A 26,581-nucleotide genomic window follows, 5' to 3' on the forward strand; every position below is an offset into this window, starting at 1 on the left:
GACGACTTCTGGTTTCCACAAACTCTGCTGAGGCACAACTGATCTCACTATTGCTTCCTTGAAGGTGGATTAAAGGCAGGCAACTCATTTTCTGGACAGAGCCTTGAATCGCGCACTTTGCTAAGGTAGAGACAACTGCAGCTGGAGCCTGGCCAGCTCTTGCAGCCTTCCCAGGAGGCGTCCAATATGTGCATGGAGTGGATTCGGTGTCTCGCCTCTGCACTGAGTGACTTCAGGTGAGTGCAGCCGTGAGGACAGAACCGTGAACAGATGGGCAGCTGCTCTCTGTACTGCGCCTGGAGAGCCGCATCACCACCGCCAGCAACTGACAAAGAACCTGCGCTTTTCCTGTGTCCTTAAACTTGTGGTTTTCAGTGGGTTCTGTATTTACATTGTAGGCCTCGTCCACTTAAAATCTTTTATTTTAAATCTAATTAATTTCTATGTAGGTGTGTTCTGAACTAAGCACAACCTATGGGTGTGCTTCTAAAATAATAATAATAAAAACCTATGGTTATTTTTCCTGTATTTGTACGTACACCACATGAATGCCTGGTGTCCATGGAGGCCAGAAGAAGGCATCAGGGTCCCTAGAACTGGAGATAGCTATGAGTGGCCATGTGGATGCTGGGAATTGAACCTGGGTACTGTGGAAGAACAGCCAGAGCTCTTATCCAATGAGTCATCTCTCCAACCCCTGGTTATGCATTTTGACCACTCTGAAAAGTCTTGTTCTTTTAATAGGCAAGGTAAACCCATTTGCATTTATGGCTATGATTAATTAGTATGCCCCAATCCCTGAATGCATCTGCAAGTATTGCAGTGTACTTGTTTCCTGTATGTACACTTTACTCAATCCTTTTCTATCTTTTGATATTTAGGAAAACTCACAGGGTACCTGTATTGTAATGCCTTAATTAATCCCAGTGATAATATATGAAGATACCTCACATTGGGTTACATCCTATTGGCTCTTACTTTTCCTTACATCCCTTCTGTCTTCTACATCAGCAAAGGTCTTCAATTCTAACCAGTACCTACTAATCACTCAGCACACTGCTCAGACCTTTTATGCACCTTTACCTGCTCAGTCTGTTTTTGACGGCTGTAGCACACCTGTATTTTCAGAGGATGGGTCATCATATACGGCAGTGGCTTCCATAGAGCATTTAAGCTGTGCAGGCAGACACCAGGCTTGACATTAGTCCCTTCTACTAATGCTACTAAGGTCATCTAGGCTGTCCAGAGCACAATCCATCACGGGTAGCTTCTCAGAAGGGGTGCATGGCAGCCAAAGTCTCTGCAAGCCCATCACCATTTGCATATGGACTTTATATCATGTTCAACTTGGTAGCTCAAGGCTCAGTTTTTTCCTAAAAATATTACTCCTTTGACTTCTGGAATTGAGCCTTTGTTGAAAACCTAGCAACACGAGTCTACTCTGAAGACTTCCAGAGACAGGTAGATGTCTTGGTAAGAAGAGGCACTTGTGTACAGGACTGAAGACCTAAGTTTGACCCCAGCCCCACAAGGTGGCAGGAGCCAATTCCTGAAAATTGTCTCTGACATCTACACTGGTATGGTGCACATGTCTGCACTCAAAGTACACACACATACATACACATGTACACACACACACACACACACACACACACACACACACACAGGGTGGGGGAAGCAGACTAGTAATTAAAAATACAATTTTACTAAATATGTTTTAGAATTGGCTATCTTGGCTAAATTCCCCAAGTATATGGTATGACACATTTCTTTTAGTTTTTGTTTGTTTGTTTCAAGACAGGGTTTCTCTGTGTAGTTTTGGTGCCGTCCTGGAACTCACTCTCTAGACCAGGCTGGCCTTGAACTCACAGAGATCAGCCTAGCTCTGCCTCCCAAGTGCTGGGATTAAAGGTGTGCGCCATGGCCATCCAGCTTTTTTTTTTTTTTTTTTTTTTTTTTTAGTTTTTTATATATTTGTCTTTATTTATTAGGCAGGATCTCTCTATGTAGTTTATTTATTTACTGAGACTGGGTCTCTACATAGCTCTAGCTAGCCTGGAGGATTTGTCTTTTCAAGATACAGTTTCAAACTTTTTTCTTTCAGGAATGTTTTTAGAAATTATAATTTTAATATTGCTCTGTCTTTTTGTTTTGTTTTGTTTTGTTTTGTTTTTTAGAGACAGGGTTTCTCTGTGTAGTTTTTGGTGCCTGTACTGGTTCTCGCTCTATAGACCAGGCTGACCTCGAACTCCGAGATCTGCCTGGCTCTGTTGGCTTAATTTATTTATTTTTCTTTCTTTTAAATCTAGCTTTTCAACTTTTCCTTTTCTTTTTTGGCATTACCTGTTGTTTTTTTGGGTGTACTTCTGGTTTGTATTTTTAAAACAAGGACTTACTGTCTAGCCCATGTTGGCCTTGAACTCACTATGCAGCCCAAGATGCTCCAAAGCCTGTGGTTGTCCACCTGCAGTTCTGCCTCCTTTTGATGAAAAGACCGATCCTGTTTGTGTTCTGTTTTCCTTGGGTATTATCCAGCATGCTGGCCTGTGTTTCCTCTTCCTTTGTCTTCATCTGGAATAATTTCTTTCCTTTGTAATTCTTTTGAATATGCCGCTGTTTCTCTTTCAACTCCTCCTTCTGCCAGCTATCTCATTCTCTAGCTCTCCCAAGCCTAAGTTGTTCTTGCAGACTTGCTGGCTCGGAGTGCGAGTCCAAGGCTCAGTTCCACTAGCCCGGGGCTCTTCATCATCCTCTAGACCCAGCATCAGACCTGTGCTCCTCATCATCCTCCAGATCAGCATCAGGTCTGGGCTCCTCTTCATCCTCCAGACCAACTTAGATTCTAAGCTGTGGCCCTGGTCTCAGTGAGCTCACACTCACACTTGTGGTCTGTTTGTGTTTTTATTTATTTAATTTAAATTAATTAATTAATTAATTAATTTTTTGGTTTTTTCGAGACAGGGTTTCTCTGTGTAGTTTTGGTGCCTGTCCTGGATCTCGCTCTCTAGACCAGGCTGGCCTTGAACTCACAGAGATCCGCCTGGCTCTGCCTCCTGACTGCTGGAATTAAAACCATGTGCCACCACTGCCTGGCCTATTTGTGCTTTTAAATGAATACAAAGATCTGTGGACACCTGCTTTGTGTAAGACCACTAGTAACTCAGCAGCATTTTATCCTGTGCAGGATGCATTTGTTCTAAAATGGGGTGATCTCTCCTGGAGACTAAACTGCTGTGTCAGGAGATAAGTGTCAAGGAGTCCCTCTTCCTTTATTAAAATATAATAATTTGCTTGGATAAGCATTGTTGCTAACTCTTTTGGATCAGTTTCTCTATCACATAACATGCCTTTTTAACTAGACATATTTTATAGAAATAAGAGAACTTGCTAAGTCTTACTTAATTCTATCTTGGATTACATTTTTTTCCTGTCATGTTTTCCTCCATTCTTCTTGATTATCTCTTTGGTTTTTTTCCCTTTCCTTCCAGTCTACCACCCCTCACGTCACTTTCTCTTCTGTTCGCTAGCATTCAGGGTGAGGATCCTGTTTTTACACCTTTGCTAACCTCTCCCTGCATGTTTAGTTTTGCTCTGTGATCTTGATTCATAAAGTCAGTTCTTTCATGGGATTTTTAAAGTCTAGACTAAATTGCCCCTGCAGGATCTTCCTGCTATGTGCTCTCTGGTGAGCCTGGCTGCTCCTGTGTGGTGGTCCTGAGTCTGGGTCACTACTGAACTGCTGTCTGGGTCACTCGGTTTTCCTATCAGGCAGAGGACTTCTATGGACATATTTGAGAATGGCCAGCCCAGCCTGTCTTCTGCCTCCACTTCCCATGTGCCTTCTAGGCCGATCTCAAGCGCTTTCAGCAATCTTTACTTCTTACTATTTATTTATTTGGGTCTGTAGATCACATCTGTGCCCCACTTTTGTTATAAATGGATAATTCCCGTGTGTGATACCCAAAACAAGGCAGTTGTTACTGCATCTGTCATATTCACGTTGAAGTGAGCTGCTTTTCTTAATCACTGATAACCTCTCCAGTATCAGAAAGCACCAGACAGATTCTTAGCTACAAAGAAATCAGATTAATAACTTAACTCCTCTTCTTGAGGTCCAAAAGTTAAGAGGTTTCAGGCACCTTCGTGGAGCTGCAGGAAGTGCAGCATTGTACATGTGCTTCAGGCCCGGAGTAGGAAAGCTATTCCACACGGTACTTCCTGTCAGCACCCACAGTGCCTCACTTCCTGTACCAGGTCCCAGGGTTCCCAGCAGCACCTGTCAACACCCAGGCAGAGGAAAGGGGACGACGCTGACTGGGCATGCCTCATCCCAGAAGGCAAAGAAGGGTGGAAGAGAGTGACGGGTGGTGATGGAGAAGTTATGAAAGGGACCGAGATGTCCTGAGTGGGGACACTTCACCCTGGCCCTCTGCTCATGTTAGTCAGAGGCAGAAGAGGTGAGAGACATGTGGGAACCCACAGTCTACTAAGAAGTCAAAGGGTGATTTACTAGTCACCTTGGGGGACTTACTTTTTCCAAAACCTTGGCGATTCGCGTGCCGATTTGTTCAAGTGACTGTTGTGGATACTGGTCCTTGCCAAGATTCTGCAATACCTGGAACAGAAGGAGATGGACGGTGAGAGGGCTGATAATGAAATCAGATTTGGATGCTGTTGGCGCTTCTGAGATGGGTGGTGGAGCATAACATCAAAATGCTTCTCTGGGACACTGCTGTACATCTGCTGGGGAGCCAGTCTGTGGAAGACACTCTTAAGATGACTCTGACAGCCCATGGTCCTCTCCCACGTAATAAAAATTACAGACACACAGGCACCGTTCATAAATACCCTTAACGTATTTTTCAGATATTTGCTGTGTGTGTGTGTGTGTGTGTGTGTGTGTGTGTGTGTGTGTGTGTGTGTATACACGGTAATCTACATTTTCATTTATATTCTAAAATTTCCTTCATGCTAACAAATATCTGTCTTAGTTAGGGTTTCTCTTGTGATAAAATACCATGACTAAAGCAACTTGCAGAGGAAAGGGTGTATTTCAGATTATAACTCACGGGTCACTCCATCACAATAGGAAGTCAGGGCAGGAGCTGAAGCAGGGCAGGAACCTGAAGGCAGGAGCTGAGGCAGAGGCCAGGGAGGGGGCTGCTTCCTGGCTCGCTCCTCATGGCTTGCGGAGCCCGTTTTGTTTTAGCACCCAGGACAAGCAGCTCAGGGGAGGCACTGCTCACAGTGAGCTGGGCACTCCCACATCAACCAAGAAAATGCACCACAGGGCAGTCTGGGGGGGGGGCATTTCCCAACTAAGGCTCCTTCTTCTACAATGTCTCTAGCTTGGGTCAAGTTGACATGAAACTAACCAGAATGACATTTCTACCACATCCTTCCTAATTATGCCACTGTATATTGTCTGATATCTTATTTAACTTATCCTTTACATGGGCATCGGTGACGTGTTCTCCAATTCTCCTTTGAGGTACAATCTTTGCTAGGCATATGCTGCTTCGGTCCTCCTGCCTTTTTAAAGAATGTCAACAGGAAAATATGTTTCTCTCCTGAGCCACTCCGTGGGAGGCAGGGACCAGCTCACCCAGAGCGGTGTGTTGGTTACAGTCATAAGAAGCACAAGCTCTGTCCTAGGGCCTGAAAGGAACTGGGTTCAGCCAAAAGCCACCTAAGTCAGGGCCTCCCCTCACCCCCCCCCCCAAAAAAAAAAAAAGCAAAAAGTGCCCTGGCCACTCACTCTTGTTTCTGCTCTCAATTACACCAAAACTGAGAGGCTATCATTACCACAGTCTGAACGAGGCTGCGTACTCACCTCTGTTAGCTGGCTCTCACCAGTGTAGTGCAGGCTGGCTCTGTTGGACACTCCATGTAAGTGGTCCAGGGTATGCATGCTCGTGGGGAGATTGCCATTGCACAGCGGTTCCATTGCTGGCTGCTGTATGGGTGTGGCAAAGTCTATGTGCTCTGTGATGCTGGAATATAGAGATGACCACATCAGCTATGGAAACTCCAAGTAGGTAAGAAGAGCTCTAACAATCAGTGGATCTAACTTCTACATGGTACTGCCTCACCAGGGAGGGTTTGAAATAAGTGGGTTTTCTCCTTTTAGGGATCAGATAGAAGTAAGACAACCAATGGTTCCTCCAGCCTCCTTTTCCTTCACACACAGAAGCACACTTGTGCTCAAAGAAAAAGTCATCTAAAAGACAGGAAATCTGATGCAGACCCAGCTGGAAACTCTTTGTACTTGACTTCATGACCCTTGAGGTCCATATGGGTGTTAGAAACTGAACTCTGGCCTTCTGGAAAAGCAGCACATGTTGTTGAATGTGCAACAATCATATGCACTACATATGGTAATTTGGCACCACCAAATTTTACTTTGAAATTTAAATTTAAAAATTTCAACTTATATTTGGGAGAAATTTATTGCTCCATTGATTATTTATTCCAAACTTATTGTATCAGATACCAACACTATAATAATAAAGCAAACATATGCAGTCCCAGCTGTTACGCTACTCATGTCTTGGAAGGGGTAGCATTACAGATGAGGTAAGTTATGACGAAAATGTACTCATAAGGAGGGTGGTTATGACAGCTTTCTGGAGACAGCAAAGGTCTTGGTGTAAAGGCTATGACTGAGGGGGGCGCAGGCAGAGCAAGAAGGCTTGACTTGCATCCAAAGAACTCTCATGGTAGGGTCAGACAGAGGCAAGTCTGAGCAGGGCAGGAGGTCTGGTTAGGAGGCTACGCATGTGCCTGTGCGGCAGCAGAGGCACTCTGGAGGAGCAGTGTAGATGCAGAAAAGCAATTCTGAAAAGTTCTCAAGGAGTAAAAGTAGTAAGAATTGGGAACAGGGAGTAAAAGTAGTAAGAATTGGGAACAGACGAGGTTTGAGGGATGAGGAAAAGAAGTATAAAGATGATATCAAGGTTTCTGGCCTGAGCACAGCTGAATGTATCCTAAGAATATGAAATGGAGGAGCTGGAGAGATGGGTCAGTGGTTAAGAGCACACACCAGCTACAGCTCCCAGGGCTCATGTCAGGTGGCTCACAACCTCCTGCAACTCCAGCTCCACGGGACTCTATGCCCTTGTCTGAACTCCATGGGCACCTGTATTCACACATGTACACGCACACGCACACACACACACATTTTCTTGAGATGGTGGGTATAAATAAGCCTGGGACTTTGAAAAGTGGTCTGGTCTGGAGATACAAATTTGGGAGGGATCAGTGCCATCAGAGGTGACGGACGTTCTAGGAGTAGTCACTCTGACTAGACATGACTGTAAAATAAGGTTAGCAGGCCTAGGGGAACAGCAATACTTCTAGGAAAGTCAACAAAGTCCTCTTGCTTGCTGTATTTTTACAGGTTCTGGTAAACCTAAATTTACCCAACCTCCCCTAAAAATGCACAATGTCTATGCAATGGCCTCTGTATTTCTAAAGAGAAGGATCTGGCCATCAACATGAACTATGCTACACATGACTTCTGACAGCTTGCAGATGAAGGCACCTTGGGGGTTCATTTACCACTCTTTGCATGGACCATGTCCATCTAGGCCATGGGTAGCAATGGCCATGCCCTGTTGACCACAGTAGCAGAAAGGTGACTCTTCAACCACCAATGACACAGAAGACATCGCTGGAGTCAGCTGAGGCCCTTGTGGTTCATGGGTAAGGAAATTCCATGAGGAAGGTCACATGAAAGATACTCACTCAATGTTTTTTGAAGAAACTGCCAGCCAGGTGCTCACAATGGCAGTTAGCTCTACCCAGCGGAGTTTGAGGCATTCATCTGGACTGGGCCATCCCAGACTCTGGTAGTCACGCTTTTTTCCTGGAAGGAAAGTATGTCATGAATGGACACAGTACAAAGGAATGGAAGCTAAGCTGCAATTTTCCCTATTGATGATATAACCCAAACCGTTATGTTTGCTGGTGCCCATTTTTCATCTTATCTTAAGGATGTGCACCATCGACAAACAGATCTAATTAAAATGTTATCATCAATGGCAATGGGAATAAAAATCCTCTCTGAATAAGGTCTTCTCAAAGAAGATGAAATAAAACTGAATCCTTTGTTGTATTTGAAGTTGGTCAACATGAAATAAGGATTAAGATACTCTTAGACATTAAACATTACCACGTTTAATTTTTATCCTTCTGGGTTTTGATTTTATGAGGTTAACTCTGACTTAATGGGAGCAGATATCTCTAAAGCTGGCATCTAGCCCTGGCACTGTGGCATTTTGGGCTGGATAATGCTTTGTTGTAGGGACACTGTAGTGCACTGGAGGACATTTCAGAAGCACCTAGGCCTCAACCCAACAGATTTCAGGAGGATAGCCTTCCCAGGAAATATTGCCACATACTGCCAAATGTCCCATGGGTGCAAAGTTGTCCCTGGTAGAATCACAGCTACAACGGAAAGTGTCAAGATGGGATCGATGACAATGTAAGGCCACCATTTATTTCAAGAGTGTTTCCTGTGTGTTCAGAAGCTGAATTCAGTGTTTGCAATTCCTGATCTCACTAGGCTTTCATCCTCACTGCTCACAGGAGAACACAGTCAACAGCTTTCTGGCTGGAGGGTGCAGAGTCAGAACCCAGGCACAGGTTATTTGATTCTAACACACACGTGCCCAATTCCTGTGCTAGTAAAGGCCCCACTTTTTCAGTCTGAGCCCTTCACTTCAGATCAGTCCCCAGGAAAGAACAAAACCAAGTCTATTGGATGGGTTTCTGATGGGGGCGGGCAGGGTGGAGAACCTTAGTTCTACTTAGCACTTTTTACACTGTAGGTGTTTATCGGAATGAGAAAAACATTTGAGGTACAGGCAGGGATTTAGATTCAGATTTTAATAAAGCAAAAAAGAACAATTTGGAAAAATTTCAAATTAACTTTAAATAAAGCAAACATTTCACAATAAAGCTCACTTTCTTTTTATATTTAAGAGATTCACTTGAAAAAAATATTTATTGAGCACCTATTATAAGGGTCTGGGAACTGTGTAACACGCTGGGGTACACACAGAAGGAGGGAGCCTGCTCTGCAGCTCACAGGCTAGTGAGGAAGGCGAACAGAAGCAAACTGGTACACTGTGACAGCATGGTGCTCGAGAAGGAACCCAAGAGTTGCACAAACGGAAGGGCAACTAATTCTGTCTGAAGGCAGCGAGGGAGAAAGGACACTTGACTTTCAAGTTTTAGGGTGAGCAGTGTTAGCACCGCAGAGGTGGTATAAGGGCATTCCAGGCAGAGGGAACAGCATATACAAAGGCATGGGTAAAATAAGAGCATGGCTGCTTCATAGGTGGCGTTGAAGGGTGGAGAGAGGCTGGTTTATAAAGGGTCTTGAATGCCACACTAGGAAGTCTGCACTTTATCCTGTAGGCAGTGGGAAACTTCGAGCCCACATCTCTCCATCTTGTTCACAAGGATATCATAAGAGGATGTTAAATGCCTTGCTGAAATCCAGTTACATTATGTCTATGGCACTTCCCTGGTCTTCCAGTTTAGAAGCCCTAGCCAAAAAAGGAAATGAAATTAGTTCAATGTTATTATTAGTACTTAGTGTATCTACTATGGCTCTCAATGATCTCCATTTCTCCCCACAGGTTTACAAACATTTGCTCAATAATTTGCTTTAAAACTTGGACATAATTTACCGGAAGTTTATTAGCTGACAGTAGGCAGAATCCATACTTATTTAAATAGGGCTACTAATGCTCTGTAGTATTTTTACACCTTCTCCATTCTGAGCATTCTCTATTAAGGAGAGTAAGTAGCTTCATGATCTCATTCACATGTACCTTCAACACCCCACTTGGGCCTATCAAATTGAGACCATTTGGAACTGGTTAAGCAGGACCATGGTGTAGCTCAGAGGCAGAGGACTTTCCTAATATGAGCAAGGTCCTCACCTCAACCCTCAAGCACCACAGGCAAGCACACACCTGCTGAGATGCTCTCATATAATCTCAGCCACGCTGGCTTTAAAATCCCCTTTGTAAGAAGCCTTTGGCTTCTTTAAAGTAATATTGGATCATTAGAAAATATCTATAAAATGGAAAGGCCACAAAGAAGAAAATACAGATGACCTAGAGCTTCTTAGGACCCACAGAGAGCATCTGTAGTGCTGTGGTCACCTGCTTCTCTACCCGTTTCTACATGCTTGCTTGCTAGGCCAAGGGTAGCCGATCTAAGAGGCCATCAACTTCACGGGATGGACTACTTCAGACAATTTATGACAGAAAAATCCTGCCAACTATCACATACAGTCAGCTGTGATATGTATCTCATGTATCAGAGCTACTGAAATGTGGGGAAAATACAGTTGATAAAACAGCGTGTTTAACTCGCAGGATGGGAACATCCTTATGTCATTCATAAACTGTCTTTACTCATCTGCTGTGTTGTCTCTTTGTTGTACAGCATATGCCAGACATGCCGTAGCCTAGTGAGGAAAGTGCAGTATTTAGGCTGCGTATCAGCTGTTACTATGATAAGGAGCCCCCTGTAATCAACATCTCTGTGCACATGTCTTTGGTGTCTACAAGGCAACTTTCCTAAAGTGCATTAACAGAAGAATTACTGTTATGTTCTAAATTTCTCTGATTCATCTTGTCAAACTAACCTCAGATTTGCTCAGTTAATTTTCACTGTGTACTACACATTTAGAGACAATCTTAGCAAAAATTTTAATTGTTAATGTTTGCTGTTCCATGGCTGCGACTGACTGGACATTTTGTCACACTGGTAGTGCTGTGTGCATACCTTATTAAAGTGCACCCCAGGTTTGGATAACCTATTCTATTCTATACGTTCTATGGACTCTATTCTATATATTCTACGACTGCCCTCTGCTTTCAACAGCACTTTTATCTAAATAAGTTAAATAAGACAAATTTTAATGAATCGAACTTTCAGTCTAAGATAGTAAAAATATTTCTTTAAAAAGGGATATGACATTTTAAAAGAGGAATTCTATCACCACCATTTAATTGCTGGGGGAAAAAAGTCACCTGGGTGTATGATAGTGACCTTTAACCCAAATAGTTAATGGTTAAAAACCAAAGTCTGAAAACATTTCTTATCCCAGTGACTGATATGGTCCTTTCATCTTCTAATCTGAATGCTCTAAGTCACAAAACACATCCCTTATGAGAGAATCAGTGATGGGGAAGAAGAATGAGATCTGAGACATTCTCACTTACCTTGGGGTCCAGGAGACGCCACCTTTGGGCCAGTGATCTCTAAGTTGGCTTGGTAACGCTGTCCATTTTCTGCCTGATTGGACTCTACCTTTTTCGCAGGAGGTTTCTTCTGATCCCCTTTGGGTTTCTTTACACGTTTGACCTGGAATGTGATCTGGGAATCAAAAACACGTTAGAGACAAATGAGACAATGAGTGAGTCTGTCGCTCACTATAGATTTCAGGGGCTTTAAGGATAACCCAGTCCACCAGAACTTGGTGATAAGATTCTATTTCTGAAGATCCCCCCACCCTTTGATCAGAGGACATGGAAAAATCAAGTTGGCACTGCCGGGAACCTTCCTCCCACTGGCTCTCTTTCATAGCACCAGAAGGTGCTACGCAGGTTATTAGAAGAAAAACGTCATTGATGGTTTTATTCAGCTGTGAATAACAACCTGCATGGCAAGATATGCTCATGTGTGCAGTATTGTCATGGATAATACAGGGATAACCAATTGCTATCTGACTCGATTTAAGATCTGCTCCACAGGAGAGAATGAATACCTGTGCTGTAAATCTGACTAAGAACCCATGATTCCTGGGGGTAGGGTGGGAGGAACCCATTACTATTATTCTGCTAAATGGATACAGTATCAAATGCCTTTGAAATTTCTATCTTTATACCCACTGATTAGTGCAGTTCTCAGACCGAATCAGAGGACTTTGTGTGCTGAGTGAATGGTGGTTAACTCAGAAACTAAGAACTGGCCAAGACACAAGGAGTGCTCACCACAGTGGACAGCTCCATCACAGCCTCTCCTCACAAGGAGTGCTCACCACAGTGGACAGCTCTATCACAGCCTCTCCTCACAAGGAGTGCTCACCACAGTGGACAGCTCTATCACAGCCTCTCCTCACAAGGAGTCCTCACCACAGTGGACAGCTCTATCACAGCCTCTCCTCACAAGGCTCAGGACAAGTGAGGAAGAGAGGGCTGAAGGACTAAGAGCCAGAGGTCAGGGAGAGCTGGAGCAAAACAAGGTCTTCTGGAGATGGCAGGTCCACTATATCATACACTCAGAGAAGCTGCAGTTCCCTTCATAGAGACCAACCCAGCCAACTTCCCAGCTAGGATGAGCGGAAGGGCTCACAACCTTCCTTCTGAGGGAGGAAGAGTCAGTTTTTGTTAAAGGTGTGGCACCACAGGGATTCAACACATTCCAGTGGGTGGTGCCATACTCATTACTGTATGTGTACCCACACGGGACTGGGTGGGTTATAAGGAAAAAAAGGGTGAGAGTGGTGGGTCCTACAGGAGTTAGTGGGGGTAAATACGATCAAGATAGATACATAGGAAATTCTCAAAGAATACACAGTAAAAGGAATAACTGGATAGATACACTAATTACCCTGATTTGATCACTGTATACACGTGGAAATATCCACTGGAGATACAAATATGTTTATATATACTTACCCCATAAATATGTATAATTATTATGGCTCAATTCTGTGTGTGTGAGAGATGTGAGTATATGTGCGCTCATTTGTGTCTGTGTGTGTGTGGGGTCAAGTCAAGAATGGCAAGGCTCTTGTGTAGGGAGCAGAAGACAACCTTCCAGGTTTGGTACTTGCCACCCAGTTTGGGGCAGGGTCTCTTCACTGTTGTGTAGCCTAGGCTAGCTGGCCTGAGGGCTTCTGGGGCTGCTCCTGTCTCTGCTTCCTTCTCCCTGTGGGAATGCTGGGACAAGACATTTCTGCTACTGTGGCTGGCTAGTACTTGAGATGAGCGGCAGGGTTCATGAGTGCACTAGAATAGAGTGCTTCTATACATTGAGATATTCCCCTAGTTTCCAATTAAAAAATTTAAATATATAGTTTGAAAAGGAAAAATATTCCAAAATCCAGTCCTGTTAAGTTTTTCCTTAAGCTTATTGTTGGTGTTGTTATTAGTAGTAGTAGTCTGAACAATCTTACTCTGTTGCCCAGGCTAGTTTTGAATTCTTGGGCTCACATCATCCTCCTGCTTCAGCTTACTGAGTGCTGAGATTACAGGTGTAGACTGCATCTGGCTAAGTTTAATTTTAAAGATCTAAATGAAAAATTGGTAGTGAAATGTACAAAAGAACCTGGTCTTGACGAGTACATAGACTCTAAAAAGAAGTACCCCATCTGTCCCAAGTCTGTGGCTTTGAGGGTACTTTATACCCATCCCACTTCCTCTCACCTCCTGGAAGTCAGTAATGCTTATATAAGTGAAATGCTTCCTGGAAAATTCCAGTGTGAACAGTGTCCTGGAATGTGGAGTACAGTAGAGCCACATACCCCAAAACCTTCACACCTGCATATTAGGTGTCCCCCAAAGACTTGGATGCACTTTATGAGGACTGAGATGGTGAACTCTGTATAAGTATGTGTTTGTGGCTGTGTGGAAGTATATGTGTGTCTGTATATTCAAGTGTGTGTTTATGTACACACTGGTATGCATGGGTGAGGAGGTCAGAGCGGTCTATCTTGTTTTTGAAATGGGGTCTTGGCTTGGAGTTCCTGGTAAGGCTAGACCAGCTGGCCAGCAAGCCAGAGAGTCTCCTGCCTTTGCCTCCCAGTGCTGGCATCACAAGCACACGCCACTGTGCCTGGCTTTCTATGGGCTTCGGGACTGAACTCAGGCTCCCGGGCTTGCCTGCCGGCCTCTCCTCCGCTCTGCGCTGCCAGTTCTTACCCATTCTGTTGCTTCATCATCTTCACTTCTGCAGTCGCCATAACAAGAGCTCTTGGCTACTCCATCCTGGGGGCCTTTCTTCAGTACCCGTATTCCCTGCAGGTCCAGACGCCGCCCCTTCATTTCTAGTGTTCCTCCAAAGCCTTCCAGAGGCCAGGCCTGCTGAAACTCATCCACCAAAGCCAGTATCTCTTCTGACATCTTGGTTTCATCTGACTTCTCCACCTCGTCAGAACCATTGCTCTCCTCAACCACTGTGCCTGCAATTCAAGGGGTCGTGCTGTCAAGTTTCACAGTGCTGATTCAAGTACTGAGTGACTCAAACCTTGATTTTGGGGACATTTTGGCTCTGCTTAGAAGCACAGCTACAGTGTCCCTTTATAGAACACCACTCAGCATCTTCAAACCTCACAACAGAGTACCATCTCTGCCATTTAGCCTTTGCCAAAACCCTGCCAGAAAGCAATGGCGGGAACCACAGGCAGGAGCCAGGGATGGTGTTACCAGTGAGAGGACAGCTGTGGCACACATTATTTGTTGTGAAAGATCACTTGCTCTATACACAAAACACAGATGGCAAAGATGATGTTTATTCTGTTATTTATTGGACATGTAGGTCTTTTCAAGTTTATTCAGTTACCATGAAACAGTTATGTGCCCAGTGCACATTGCTTGCTTAATTGTCTGAACAATGATTTTGTAGTAAAATACTAATTCTACATGAAGGCTTCCATTTTCAGTAGTTATTATTATAAAAATAGCCATATGCTAGTTTAATTTCTTTAAAATGGTTATTTATGTTGCTCAAGTATTTAAGGACTCCCACAGTGGCTCTCAGTGGAATATGCTAGCAAAAATTTTCTCTCAAGAATCTAGAATGTTTGTCTTATTTTCCCATGAAGCTTACAACCATTAAGTTCCACCATATGCTTAGGCTATGAGGATACTCAGAAATGATCATTCTGTTTCTTAACATAAATTTTTTTCCTTTGCTAAATTGTTTACTACTTAATCTTCGCTACCTATTTTGAATTAACTGCTGGGCCTTATACTGTGTGCTTCATAAATGTCATGTCTCATCCCTTCCAGAAGTGGATAGGGTACAAAAACAAAGAGCAAAAATGTCTCCTTTTACAACACGTACCCACTGGTTAACATGAGAACACTGGCCTGACAGCCTCTGCCAGTTCATTATTCCTTCAGCTGGCAATTCCAGCTTTTTCAGAGATTAAGAACATCGTGTTAATAAGGCCAGTGTTAGGACTCACATACACACAACCAGACAGTAGTAACATAACAGCATGTTAGTAGTTTCTTGGTGGGGAGGGGCTAGATTGAGAAACATGACTGATGGCCACAGATGAAGACAAATTTGCACAAGGCCAGTGGTGTTACCCTCTACCCTCTTTCCAACTTTTACTGTGGAACACAGGAAAGCCTGAGGTCAAGCTGTGATTCTTCCTTGAGAAATCTGGAAGGCTCTATTTATGATCCCGTGACTATAAACCCTATTGCTGTCATTTCAAGTAAATTCCTCTTAGGTTTCCTAAGCCAACTGCTTTTTGCTCTAACTTTTTATGGTTATGGTCATCCTGCGAAAGGATCTAGGGTAAAGCCCCTTCTTCAGAATACTGAACAAATACTGAACAGAATACATGGCCAGGGATATAAATATAGGCCAACAAGGATCTAATTTTAGGTCTCTATCTATCTGCTATGGTATTCCTAATGTTCAACCCTGGGCCCAGCACACAGCAGACCCCAGCAGCTGTGGAAGAGTAATGGGAGTTCAGAGCAATGTGACCTATGATGTTTCTGAGGATCTGCTGTTCCCATCTTGCCCTGTCCTGCCGGCAACTGAAGACGTTAAACTCCATGGTTTCCCTTGTCAGTGGTCACATAACGAGAGTCTGGGGCTCAGCCAGCTGAACGGCAAGCAACATATTAGGCTTCATATTAGCCAGGAAAACAGCTGGAGAGAGCTCCCCCTGGGAACCCCCAAAGCAATGTATACGGAAGAGCTGCCTGGCGACTAAGTTGTCAGAGCTGTCTCTACTTGCTCCTTGTCTGATTTCCAGGTTCTTTTTCTTTCTCCTCCTATGGCTCCCAAAGGATTCCTTCACCCCATTCTGAGACAGGAAAGACTCTTTGATAAATTTCATCCAGCAAAACATATGGGCTTATACAATGTGGCTTTGGCCAAAGGCAGACTACTGACTGCTTTCTAAACATATAGTTAGACTGCATAAGGAGGCGCTCTGCTGGTTTTTTTTTTTTTTTTCTTGTAAACTTAACACAAGCTGGAATTTTCTGGAAACCCTGGTTAAAAAAAATGCCTCTATCAGATTAGCCTGTAGGCAAGTGTGTGGGATATTTTCTTGATAAATAATTGATGTGGAGGGCCCAGCTAATACAAAGTGGGTTGGTGCCACCCCTAAGAAGGCAGGCTGAACAAGCCATGGAGAGCAAGCCAGTAAGCGACGCTTTTCCATGGCCTCTGCTTCAGTTTTTGCCCCAAGGTTCCTGCCTTGATCTCCCTTCATGATGGACGGTGAGCTGTAATGTGAAATACACTTTGCTTTTGGTCACAGTGCTTAACACAGCAATGAAAACCCCAACTAGGACATAGGCTGTGGCTCAGAACTCTTACCTTCTTTCAGTACTGGCTATTATGTGAAAGCATCCATGCTGTTTACCTGCAAAATGTCTAAGTTTTCATGGTTATCTCTTCCCAATACTTCAATCACATGGCTATGGACACACATAGTATTATACAAATGCATAATTTGAATGTATCAGAGAGAGAGCATTTCACAATGGTAGCCAGTATTCAAGTGAAGAAAGGCCCTGGAATTGCTTCAGGCTTCTGCTGCTAGCATCTATTCCAAAGGGTGTCTGAACCAGGGTGACAGCAATTCTTAGGCAACAGCACTAAACACATACATTGTTTATGTTTACTTCTCAGATGGGTGGTTCACAAATGCTGTGGGTGAGGGAAACCAGTGTTTATTTATTTAGCTTTTCCTATGCATGTGTCTGTCTCTGCCATAAATTATTTTGATAGGGGCAAAAAGCACATGAAGATTTTGACTCTGTCAAATTAAATATAACCAAGCAATAATAAACTCAGAAACACAAAGCTATACATGTTTGAGACAATTAAAATTTTTCATGAGACAAAATGATCTGAATGCAATCACACAGTGCTTCCCAGAGAAAAGCAGAATTGCAGCAGGGTTTGGACAGAGAAGCAGCCTGGGGGAAACTTTCTAAAAAGCGTATGTGCATTGGCTCAGGTACTCATGGACCAAAGTAGGTATGCATGCAGGAACACAGGAAGACATGTACCAAGGTGCTACTAATGACAAGTTCATTGGAATACAGCATGTGGATAGGCAATCAGCAAGGACAATTAGAGGGAAGCTGGTGATGTTAAGACTCTCTGGTGGGGTCTGGAAGAGAGGTTCCTAGCAAAGGAACCTCCTGTTCCTTAGGCAGACTAATAATGAAGTATGTGAAAGCCATGAGGATGGTGAGGGCCCAGGTCAGCTGGTGAAGGCGTGGGTGGTGAAGGACAAGAAAGGACAGAACATGGGACTAGAATGGCATTTCATGGAACAAAGGAAGCTGCTGCCTTTGGGACTGCAAAAGAACTTTGGAGAAAAACAGGGTGGGTTTAAAGATGAGTTCAAGACTTTAAAGTCTCCTGTGAATTGCAGGGTTCTATATGAGGTGGATGTCAGTTTCCACCTGAGTTTGAAAACAGAATTCTGCTTACAGAAGTGGAATTAGGCAAGGGTAATAGGGCAGAATTAAAGTTTAAGGCATTTATCAGGTGACTTATTCCAACATTTGCTGCTGGTGCACAGCACTGTGAAGAGGGCTGGGCTATCATAAGCCATGGAACTTAAGCATTAGAATGGAAGGCAGGACTGGTCTGCAGACGCTGCCCCACGTAGAGCACTCACTGTCCTGTACAAATGTCCGCTGTAGCTGGCAATACAGCCTTCCTTCCATATGGTGACAGCTCTGGATTGGAGAGGAATCTCAGATTGGAAATAACGCTGGCAGCAAGCAGTAGGAGTAGACTCTAGGCTTGCAGCCCGTGGGGCAGATGGTGTGATAGAAACTGAAACAGAGGCTGACACCCACGCCTCCAGTTTTCCTTCATCTTCTTTACCAGGCATTATTTTCACATGGGAAATGGAGGATAAATATTGTGACGCTGAAGAGAACATGAGTACCCACAGTGAGGGTCACATGGGTTCACACTGAGTTTCAGCCATGTTAGGTATTCTGTCAAGAATCACAGAGAGTAGAGGGGCTGAGAATGCAGATGATGGTATGTGCCCCAACTGAAATGAAAACAGCTTCGTACAATTTCTCAATGTTCCAAAACCACATGGGCATTCAGGCTTAAGGGTGGGGAGCTCAGCTTAAGAGATTCTAAAGGAGACTATGCTAAGAGAGTGCAAGTCCGCGAGCATGTTCAACGAGGGACAGGGGACTGAGGCTGCCACAGTGTTGAGAGTGGCAGCTGACGTGCGGCTCAGAAACAATCAGCTGAGCTTTGCCAGGAAGACTGGCAAATCCCAGTGCGGCTGTTCTGACGATGGCAATGAGACCAGGAGCCGCAGCCTCAGAAGAGCTGCTGAAGGAAATAAGCACACTGACTGCCATGGAGGAGCGGAGTGGGCAGGAATAACTCCCTTCAAGCTAGGACAGCACCACAGTAACAGGAAACAAGACCACGGGCCTCACAAGGGGAAGCTTGCGTTGCAGTTCAGCGTTAGAAAGGTTGGAATTGATGAACAATGGAATGGATCATCAAGGAGAGATGGAGTCCAGACGCCCAAGGAAGCCACCGAAGCCAGTGGATGACTTGCTGGGGCACTATGGAGGGAGTGGAGCACCAGACCGGGAACACAAACACGTGACTGTCTTTTGTGAGGTAAGAAACTGCATTTACAGTTCCAGAAGAGGGGCTGCGAGAGCATTTTAAGGAGCGAAAGTTAGAAAGATGTGTACTAGATTCACAAAAAGCACATGGCCAGTAAACAGCCTAAGGCAATGTTTGAATGAGGGTCAGACACTTCAGGCCTGACTGGAAACATCTCTCTGGTCTGGTCAGAGCGGTAAGTACTAGCACATGAAGAACCAAAACTGAACTGGTCTGTCTGAAGACAGGAGCTGTCATGCCATCCACTCTGGCTTTCAACTTGCTACACATCCTGAACTGGCCTCAAACTCAAGCTCCTTTCGGCCTCGGCTTCTCAATACTGGGATTACAGGTGAACACCATGAAGGCCAGCAGAGTATATTCACCTTTAATAATGAGACCATACTCTTATATTTTTGGTTGTGAGCCTAGCCTTTAACAACTGAGCCATCTCTCCCAAGATATAGCTATACCACTCTTGGGCATATACCCAAGAAATGCTCAATCATACCACAAGAGCACTTGCTCAACTATGTTTATATCAGCATTGTTTGTAATAGCCAAAACCTGGAAACAACCTAGATGTCCTTCAACTGAAGAATGGATAAATAAATTGTGGCACATATACACAATGGAATACTACTCAGCAGAGAAAAACAATGACATCATGAGGTTTGCAGGCAAATGGATGGATCTAAAAAAATCATCCTGAGTGAGGTAACCCAGACTCAGAAAGACAAATATGGTATGTACTCACTCATAGGAAGATACTAGATGTGGAAAAAGGATGACTGGACTGCTACTCACATCACCAGTGAGGCTACCTGGAAAACGGGACCCCAAGAAAGACACGGGGATCACCCAATGACAGAGAAATGGATGAAATCTACATGAACAGCCTGGACATGAGTGGGAGCAATGAACGGTGAGGGTCGAGGGAAAGAGAGCGGGAGATCCCAGCTGGATCAAGAACAGAGAGGGAGAACAAGGAATAGGAGACCATGGTAAATGAAGACCACATGAGAAAAGGAAGAAACAAAGTGCTAAAGAGGCCCACAGAAATCCACAAAGATACCCCCACAAAAGACTGCTGGCAATGGCCGAGAGACAGCCGGGACTGACCTACTCTGGTGATGGGATGGCCAAATACCCTAACAGTTGTGCCAGAAACCCCATTCAAGTACTGAGGAATCTGGATGCAAACATCCATGGTTAGGCCCCGGGTGGAGCACTGGGAGTCTAATTAGCGAGAAAGAGGAGGGTTTATATGAGTGAGAATTGTTGAAACCAGGTTGGATAAAGCACAGGGACAAATAGCCAAACGAATGGAAACACATGAACTATGAACCAAAGGCTGAGGGGCCCCCAACTGGATCAGGCCCTCTGAATAGGTGAGACAGTTGATTGGCTTGATCTGTTTGGGAGGCATCTAGGCAGTGGTACCAGGTCCTGGGCTCGCTGCATGAGATAGCTGTTTGAAACCTGGGACTTATACAGGGACGCTTGGCTCAATCTGGGAGGAGGGGACTGGACCTGCCTAGACTGAGTCTATCAGGTCGATCTCAGTCCTCGGGGGTGGCCTTGATCTGGAGGTGGTGGGAAAGGGGGGAAGGCTGGGGGGGAGGGGGAGGGGGTCAGGAAGGGGAAGAACAAGGAAATCTGTGGCTGTTATGTAGAACTGAATAGTATTGTAAAATAAAATAAAAAAAACCCCAAAAAACAAACAAACAAACAAACAGAAAAAAAAAAAAAAAAAAAAAACAATGAGACCATACACAGGACACAGACTAACTTGGCTCCAAATTAGGATGCAAGCAGTGTAGGCCCTAAGCAGTCCTGTCTGGCGCTCCGCTGTCCTCTTTAAATGTCAGGATCTGATTGTAAGTCAGGCTGCAATGCTGAAGACCTGCTGGGGACGTAGGACATGAGTACTGGTATAAAACATCAGGACGGAAAACAGAGAGCAGGGCCTAGCTAGAGTAAAGCACTCACACCAAGGTGTGTTCTGAGCAGAAACAACAACAACAACAAAACAGCGGCGCTCTTTCTTCTTCTTCTGTGTGAGCAGTACACCAGGAGCAACAACTCAGGACAACCCAGGAAAGCAAATGGAATCTTCCCTAGGTGACGCTGGTACACCAGTATTAGGGCTCCTTCAACAGGTGCTTCCCTGTGTTAAGGACTTTGGCTCAGGGAGGTGACCTGCTCAAGGTTTAATACTCAGCGGTGGAAGAAGTAGGTCATGATAGCAGTGTCTCTGACTACAACCCCTATGTCCTCCTTCTCTAGTGATGGTTGCCAGTGAACATCTGTGGACCAGGGAAACAAGTACTAAGCAGTGATCTGAAAATGTCAATCAGCATAGGACCAAACTAGGCCCTCTGAATGTGGGTGACAGTTGTGTGGCTTGATCTGTTTGTAGGACCCCTGGTAGTGGGACCAGGACTTATCCTGGGTGCATAAACTGGCTTTCTGAAGCCCATTCCCTGTGGAGGGATACCTTGCTCAGCCTTGATGCAGCAGGGAGGGGCTTGGTCCTGCTTCAACTTGGTATGCCAGACTTTGTTGACTCCCCAAGGGTGGCCTTACCCCCTCTGAGGAATGGATGAGGGGTGAGCTGGGGGTGAGGTGAGGGGGAAGCAGGGGAAGGGGATGGAGGGGGACCTGGGGTCAGTATGTAAAATGAAAAAAAAATTAAATAAAAAAAAGAAAATGTCAAAAAGTGGCATTATCTTCACTCTTAGCAAAATGAAATTTTTTAGAAAAGATACACGAGTAAAATTCTTTTATCTCTGGAGAAATGTGTGTTGGTGTATAAGGTGGCCAGATGTACATTTTTGACCAAGACTGGCTTTATTCTGAGATCATCTTTGTACTTCTCTTAGTAAACGATTCTGATCATTCTTACCAACTAAAAATGATGTTCTCATCCATCAAACCTCTATTTCTGAAGTGCACTAATAATGAGACCCCATGCATCAGGAGGCTAAATATGTATTTTAGATATGCCACTACTGACAATCTGAGGGAGCTGTCTAGCTTTCCTGAGCCTTAGCTGGCTCATCTATATGGTAGGCTTAATAATATCTATTTCACAAATTAGTACATGATGCATAATACTGTATAAGTTATAATATACCACTAAAAGGCAGGAATTACTGTTACAGTTAATAGTCACTAGAGAGGACTTAACTATTTGTGTTTCTTTAAATTCTTTCCCCCTAAACTAGACTTCTCAAAATGTCTTTAATGTCTATGCTTGGCTCTGTTTATGAAAACATACTATTATATGTTTGTGGTAAAGAGCAGGACTTGTTACAACTGATAATTACAGCAGAGGAAGCCTAACTGATAGGAACATGTAAACTGAAAACTGTTCTCCTGTGGACATGTTATTGGTACCTAGATGATAAGAAAAAGAACTGGAGGTGATTGACACATGGTCAAAAAAAGTGAGTGCCTGAAAGTGCTCACACCTCTCACACTGAGAGCAGAATCATCAGAGACAAAAGGAATCTGTCTGAGTAAGTCTGCATGATGCTGAAGAGGCCCAAGAAACTCCCTGCCCCGGTCAGGTTAACTATGGCTCATCCTAAGTATGGGGGCTGAATAGAAACACATGGGAATGGAACTGAAGATACACAAACGCTAGGTGACTGCTCTCTCAGGCAATGATGTGTTATACAAAAGGGAGATGGGGCAAAATTGTGGTTCAGTTTTATTCTGAATTGTCTTAGAGAAAAATAATGACTAACGTCGTAGTCATAAATATCCCAGATACTACAGAGTTGTAAATGGAATAGGGACCATTTCTATAAATGGGTAAAATACCCTCAGCGTGACTCAGTGTCATTTCTGATGACTCTCAGTCCAAGAAACCTCAGGATGTTCATGGAACTGTGTGGGTGCACTGGTGCCAAAAAAGACACGAGATTGCCAGGCATCAGAGAAGACTCATCCTGATGTGAATGAGCAAACTGTACAGTTTAAGGATAAATTCTTGGGAGTTGCTAGGTGAGATTTAGTTTCCTGAACGTCTAATACTTTGCAATAGAACTGATTATTTCTCTAACTCTGTAAGAGTGAAAGTCACAGAGGGCAGAAAAGACACAATCATTCACACCAGTGGTGGTCTCCCTGAGGACTGATTTGCTTCTCCTATACAGGAGCTTTTAAATATTTAATAGTAGGAGAAAAGATTTTGTATTAATATTTAGTTTGTGCATATGTACACATATGTGTACACCCATGCGTTTGGAGGTGAAAGGCTAACTGTGGGAGTTAGTACTCTCATTGCACCATGTGGGTTTCGGGAATAAACTCAGATCATCAGACATGTCAGCAGCCATCTTACCAACCCTACTTGGTAAATATTGTAATTCAATCCACATAAAGGCAAATACCATATTCAATTAATAAATGTAAGATACTTTTTACAGACATTGGACATGGTATGTAAAAAGTTCAAGACCTGGGTATTGATGAGAAGGCTTGGTGGTTAAGAGCGCTCATGCAGAAAATGTCAGTTCAGTTCCCAGCACCATGTCAGGTGGATCACAGCCACCTGTTACTCCAAGCTCCAGAGGATACGCATCCTCTTCAGGCTTCTGTGGGCATCTACATTTATGTGCACATACCCACGCAAATAATTAAAAAATGTATTTTGCAACCCCCAAATACATTTATTTTTATTACTCAACTGTTTACTGGGTATTGGGAGCACATCTTTAATTCCAGCACTTGGCTAAGAGACAGGTGAATCTCTATGAGTTCAAGTCCAGCCTGATCTACATAGAGAGTTCTAGAACAGTTAGGGCTACACAGTGAGAGACCGTGACTCAGGGAAAACAAACAAATAAAAACTTACGGGGCTGGAGAGTTAGATGACCTGTTAAGAGCACTTGATGCTTTTGCAGATGAGCTAGGTTCAGTTCCCAGCACCCACATGACCCACAAATCTTCTGTAACTCCAGTTTAAGGAGATCCAAAGTCCTCATCTGGCCTTCAGGGGCCTTCAGGGGCACCAGGCATGCATGTGATGTTCATGAATACATGCATGCAAAACACTTAACACATGAAACAATAAGTAAAAATAAATCTTAACAGCTGGGGAGACGGCTTAGCAGTTAAGAACACTTGCTGCTCTTCTAGAGGATCTGCTCCCCAGCACCTACGTGGCAGCCAACAAGCCTCTGCAACCCCTGGGGTTCTGATGCCCTCTTCTGGTTTCTACAGGGACTGTACGCATGTGGTACAACAGACATACATGAAGACAAAACACCTATACACATAAAAATAAATCTAAAACAAAGAATTTTTTAGTGAAAGCTCATAATCTGATAGAAGCCAAGACACACAAACAAATTTCAATATATAAAATGTGTTTTGTAAAAAGTAGGGAAAACATAGCAGATGAAGTTCCTTAAATGTTTGAAAACTTTTGTGAATGCTTCACAGAGGAGGCAACATTGGAAATGTATAGGATCTGTCTTCCTTCCTTCCTTTCTCCCTTTTTGAGACAGTCTCACATATACCAGGCTGGCCTTGAACTCCCTCTATAGCTGATATGTGAATCTCCATGCCCAGTTTATACAGTTCTGGGGAACAAACCCAGGTCTTTGTGTATGCTAGTCAATCATTACTATTTAAGCTACATGCCCAGCCCAGGAAAACATTTGCAGAGGTCATTATAAGTCTGTGTGAAAGATATAGAGGCTCAAAAGAACCTAGCCTGAGAGAGAGGAATGGATATTGTACTTCCTGCTACTGGTTTAGTTATAATGGGATTGGGGGCCAAACTACCTCATAGCCCATATTAATTTAGATTCTTCTGAATCTAATAGAGAGTTCCAGAAAAAATTAGGCTTAGGAAACTTACCTGATTACAACTGCATTTCAGAAACAACTCTTTGGACACACCAGAAATCCATAACAATGGCTGCTTTTGCTTTTAAAATTCTGTGTCAATTATGGGCATTCCCTTGCTCTCTTTCTGTCTGTCTCTACACACACACACACACACACACACACACACACCACACACACACAGACCCTATATAATTCTAGTTCTATATATACTTATATGTGTGCACACACACAGAGATAGCATATATACAAAGTAAAAGGCTACAGTTAGGAAGACAGATTAAGAGGAAAGGCAGAAGTGAAGATGGTCTGTGTCAGTTAGCAGCAGAGAGAGAAGATGAAGAAATGAAAGTTTCAGCAGGTCTTAGAGACTGAGGAATCAAGGGGACCTGGGTGAGCTGAGCTGCAGTCACAGGATGGAATATGGGAATTGAACATTTCAGGAAATTGACCAACGTAAAGTCAAGTTTAACAGCAGACATCTTAGATTTAAAGCCCCTGTACATCAAGATAAAGAGCCTACAAAAATCAGGCTGGAGCTGTGGAGAAGCCTTAGGGCAAGTACATTGTGGGAGCCACTGGTGTGGTCACAGGAATCTGTGCCACCAAAAGACACTGCACGGGAGGAAAGAAGGTCAGGATACAGGCATCCTCCTGACCCAGGACAGAGTAAGTGAGGAAAGTGAAAGAGCATCTGAGGTCAGGCCAGGGTCAAGGGCAAAGCATTCCAGAAGCTACAGAGTTTCCTCTCAGCAGTGACTCACTCCAGAGACTCAGAGTGTTGAGAAGCAGGACCGCACATGCATGAATCAAGTCTGTCTAGCAAGAGAGGGACAGACATGGAAGAAAGAGTGAATTCCCCATCACAGTGTCCTCCTCATCATTTGATGGTCAACCTCCTGACTCCATGAGTGGCTGTTAGAAGAAGGAAACAAACTCTTGTGAGGAGAGAAGAGCGCAAGCCTGGTGTTCAGGAGCTGATTTTCCCCGGAGCACAGCTCAGGTCAAGTCAACTTACTTTCAAGTCTAAGGGCATCTGAGTCCCTCCCTGAGTTCTCAACAGAAAGCACAGGCTCCTCCTCTGCTCCTTGCTCAGAGGGCTCTTCTTCAGCAGCATCCAGTGACTGTGGATTGTCAAAATATTTCTGTTTGTCATGGCTGATGTCCAGGCTTTTCTCATGACAATGACCTCAATGACAAGAGACACAGATACATACATTAGAAACATCTCTCACGTTGCCTCATAATGCAAGGTCCCGACACATCAAGAGCAAAAAGTGACAATGCAAATAATGCAGCTAATGCAACAATCAGTACACAGGAGTATGTGTGTGACTCATGATTTGGCACTGACATTCAAGTTTTGCTGCTATGCTATCGGAAGAATCAAGTATTTTGGTGAAAAGCTGGCAGGCAACGAAGATCAAGCCTCAAGATCTTGTGTTTATCCATCACTGTAAAATATCCCCTTGAAGCTAAAAATACCATAAAAAGTGAGGAATGAAGAGCCTGATATGTCTGAGAATAATGGATTATAGAGACATATACTATTCTTTCATGTAGTTCAAAATGAAACATACCAAAAGGTGAGGTGAGTTATATGCCTTAAAAACCCATGGAATTAATGGAGAGTGATAACAGCAATCCCACATTAAGACTGCAATGTGAAAAGGTTGCCTGATTTTCTTTTAGACAGTATGTTCTGGCTGCCTGGGTAGAGATGTTCTAAGAACAAAATGTTAATAAATCTTGAATGAGATCCTGACATTGCTGCTACCTTCTTGACTCACACAGTGGGACTGTTCTCACTAGAGTTGTGCTCTGAGTC

The 26,581-nt window shown here is 43.8% G+C and overlaps 1 protein-coding gene across 5 annotated transcripts in view; it reads right to left on the reverse strand.

The window, feature by feature from the left end:
- Ttc17 (tetratricopeptide repeat domain 17) overlaps positions 1 to 26,581 on the reverse strand; it is a 105,435-nt gene that overhangs the window by 26,242 nt on the left and 52,612 nt on the right. The window contains exons 17-23 of one of the 5 annotated variants that reach the window (XM_028879008.2): positions 25,772 to 25,942; positions 13,950 to 14,209; positions 11,247 to 11,400; positions 7,747 to 7,867; positions 5,834 to 5,993; positions 4,532 to 4,615; positions 3,041 to 4,276 (exon numbers count right to left, since the gene is read on the reverse strand). In XM_028879008.2, the coding sequence (XP_028734841.1) occupies positions 4,082 to 4,276; positions 4,532 to 4,615; positions 5,834 to 5,993; positions 7,747 to 7,867; positions 11,247 to 11,400; positions 13,950 to 14,209; positions 25,772 to 25,942 (1,145 nt within the window). In that variant the 3' untranslated portion in view covers positions 3,041 to 4,081. Of the gene's footprint in view, positions 1 to 3,040; positions 4,277 to 4,531; positions 4,616 to 5,833; positions 5,994 to 7,746; positions 9,555 to 11,246; positions 11,401 to 13,949; positions 14,210 to 25,771; positions 25,943 to 26,581 lie in introns of those variants that run through there. The other 4 variants (XM_028879006.2, XM_028879007.2, XM_028879009.2 and 1 more) reach the window with 4 other exon arrangements.

This window comes from Peromyscus leucopus, chromosome 4 (genome assembly GCF_004664715.2).
Source record: "Peromyscus leucopus breed LL Stock chromosome 4, UCI_PerLeu_2.1, whole genome shotgun sequence".
NCBI lineage: Eukaryota > Metazoa > Chordata > Mammalia > Rodentia > Cricetidae > Peromyscus > Peromyscus leucopus.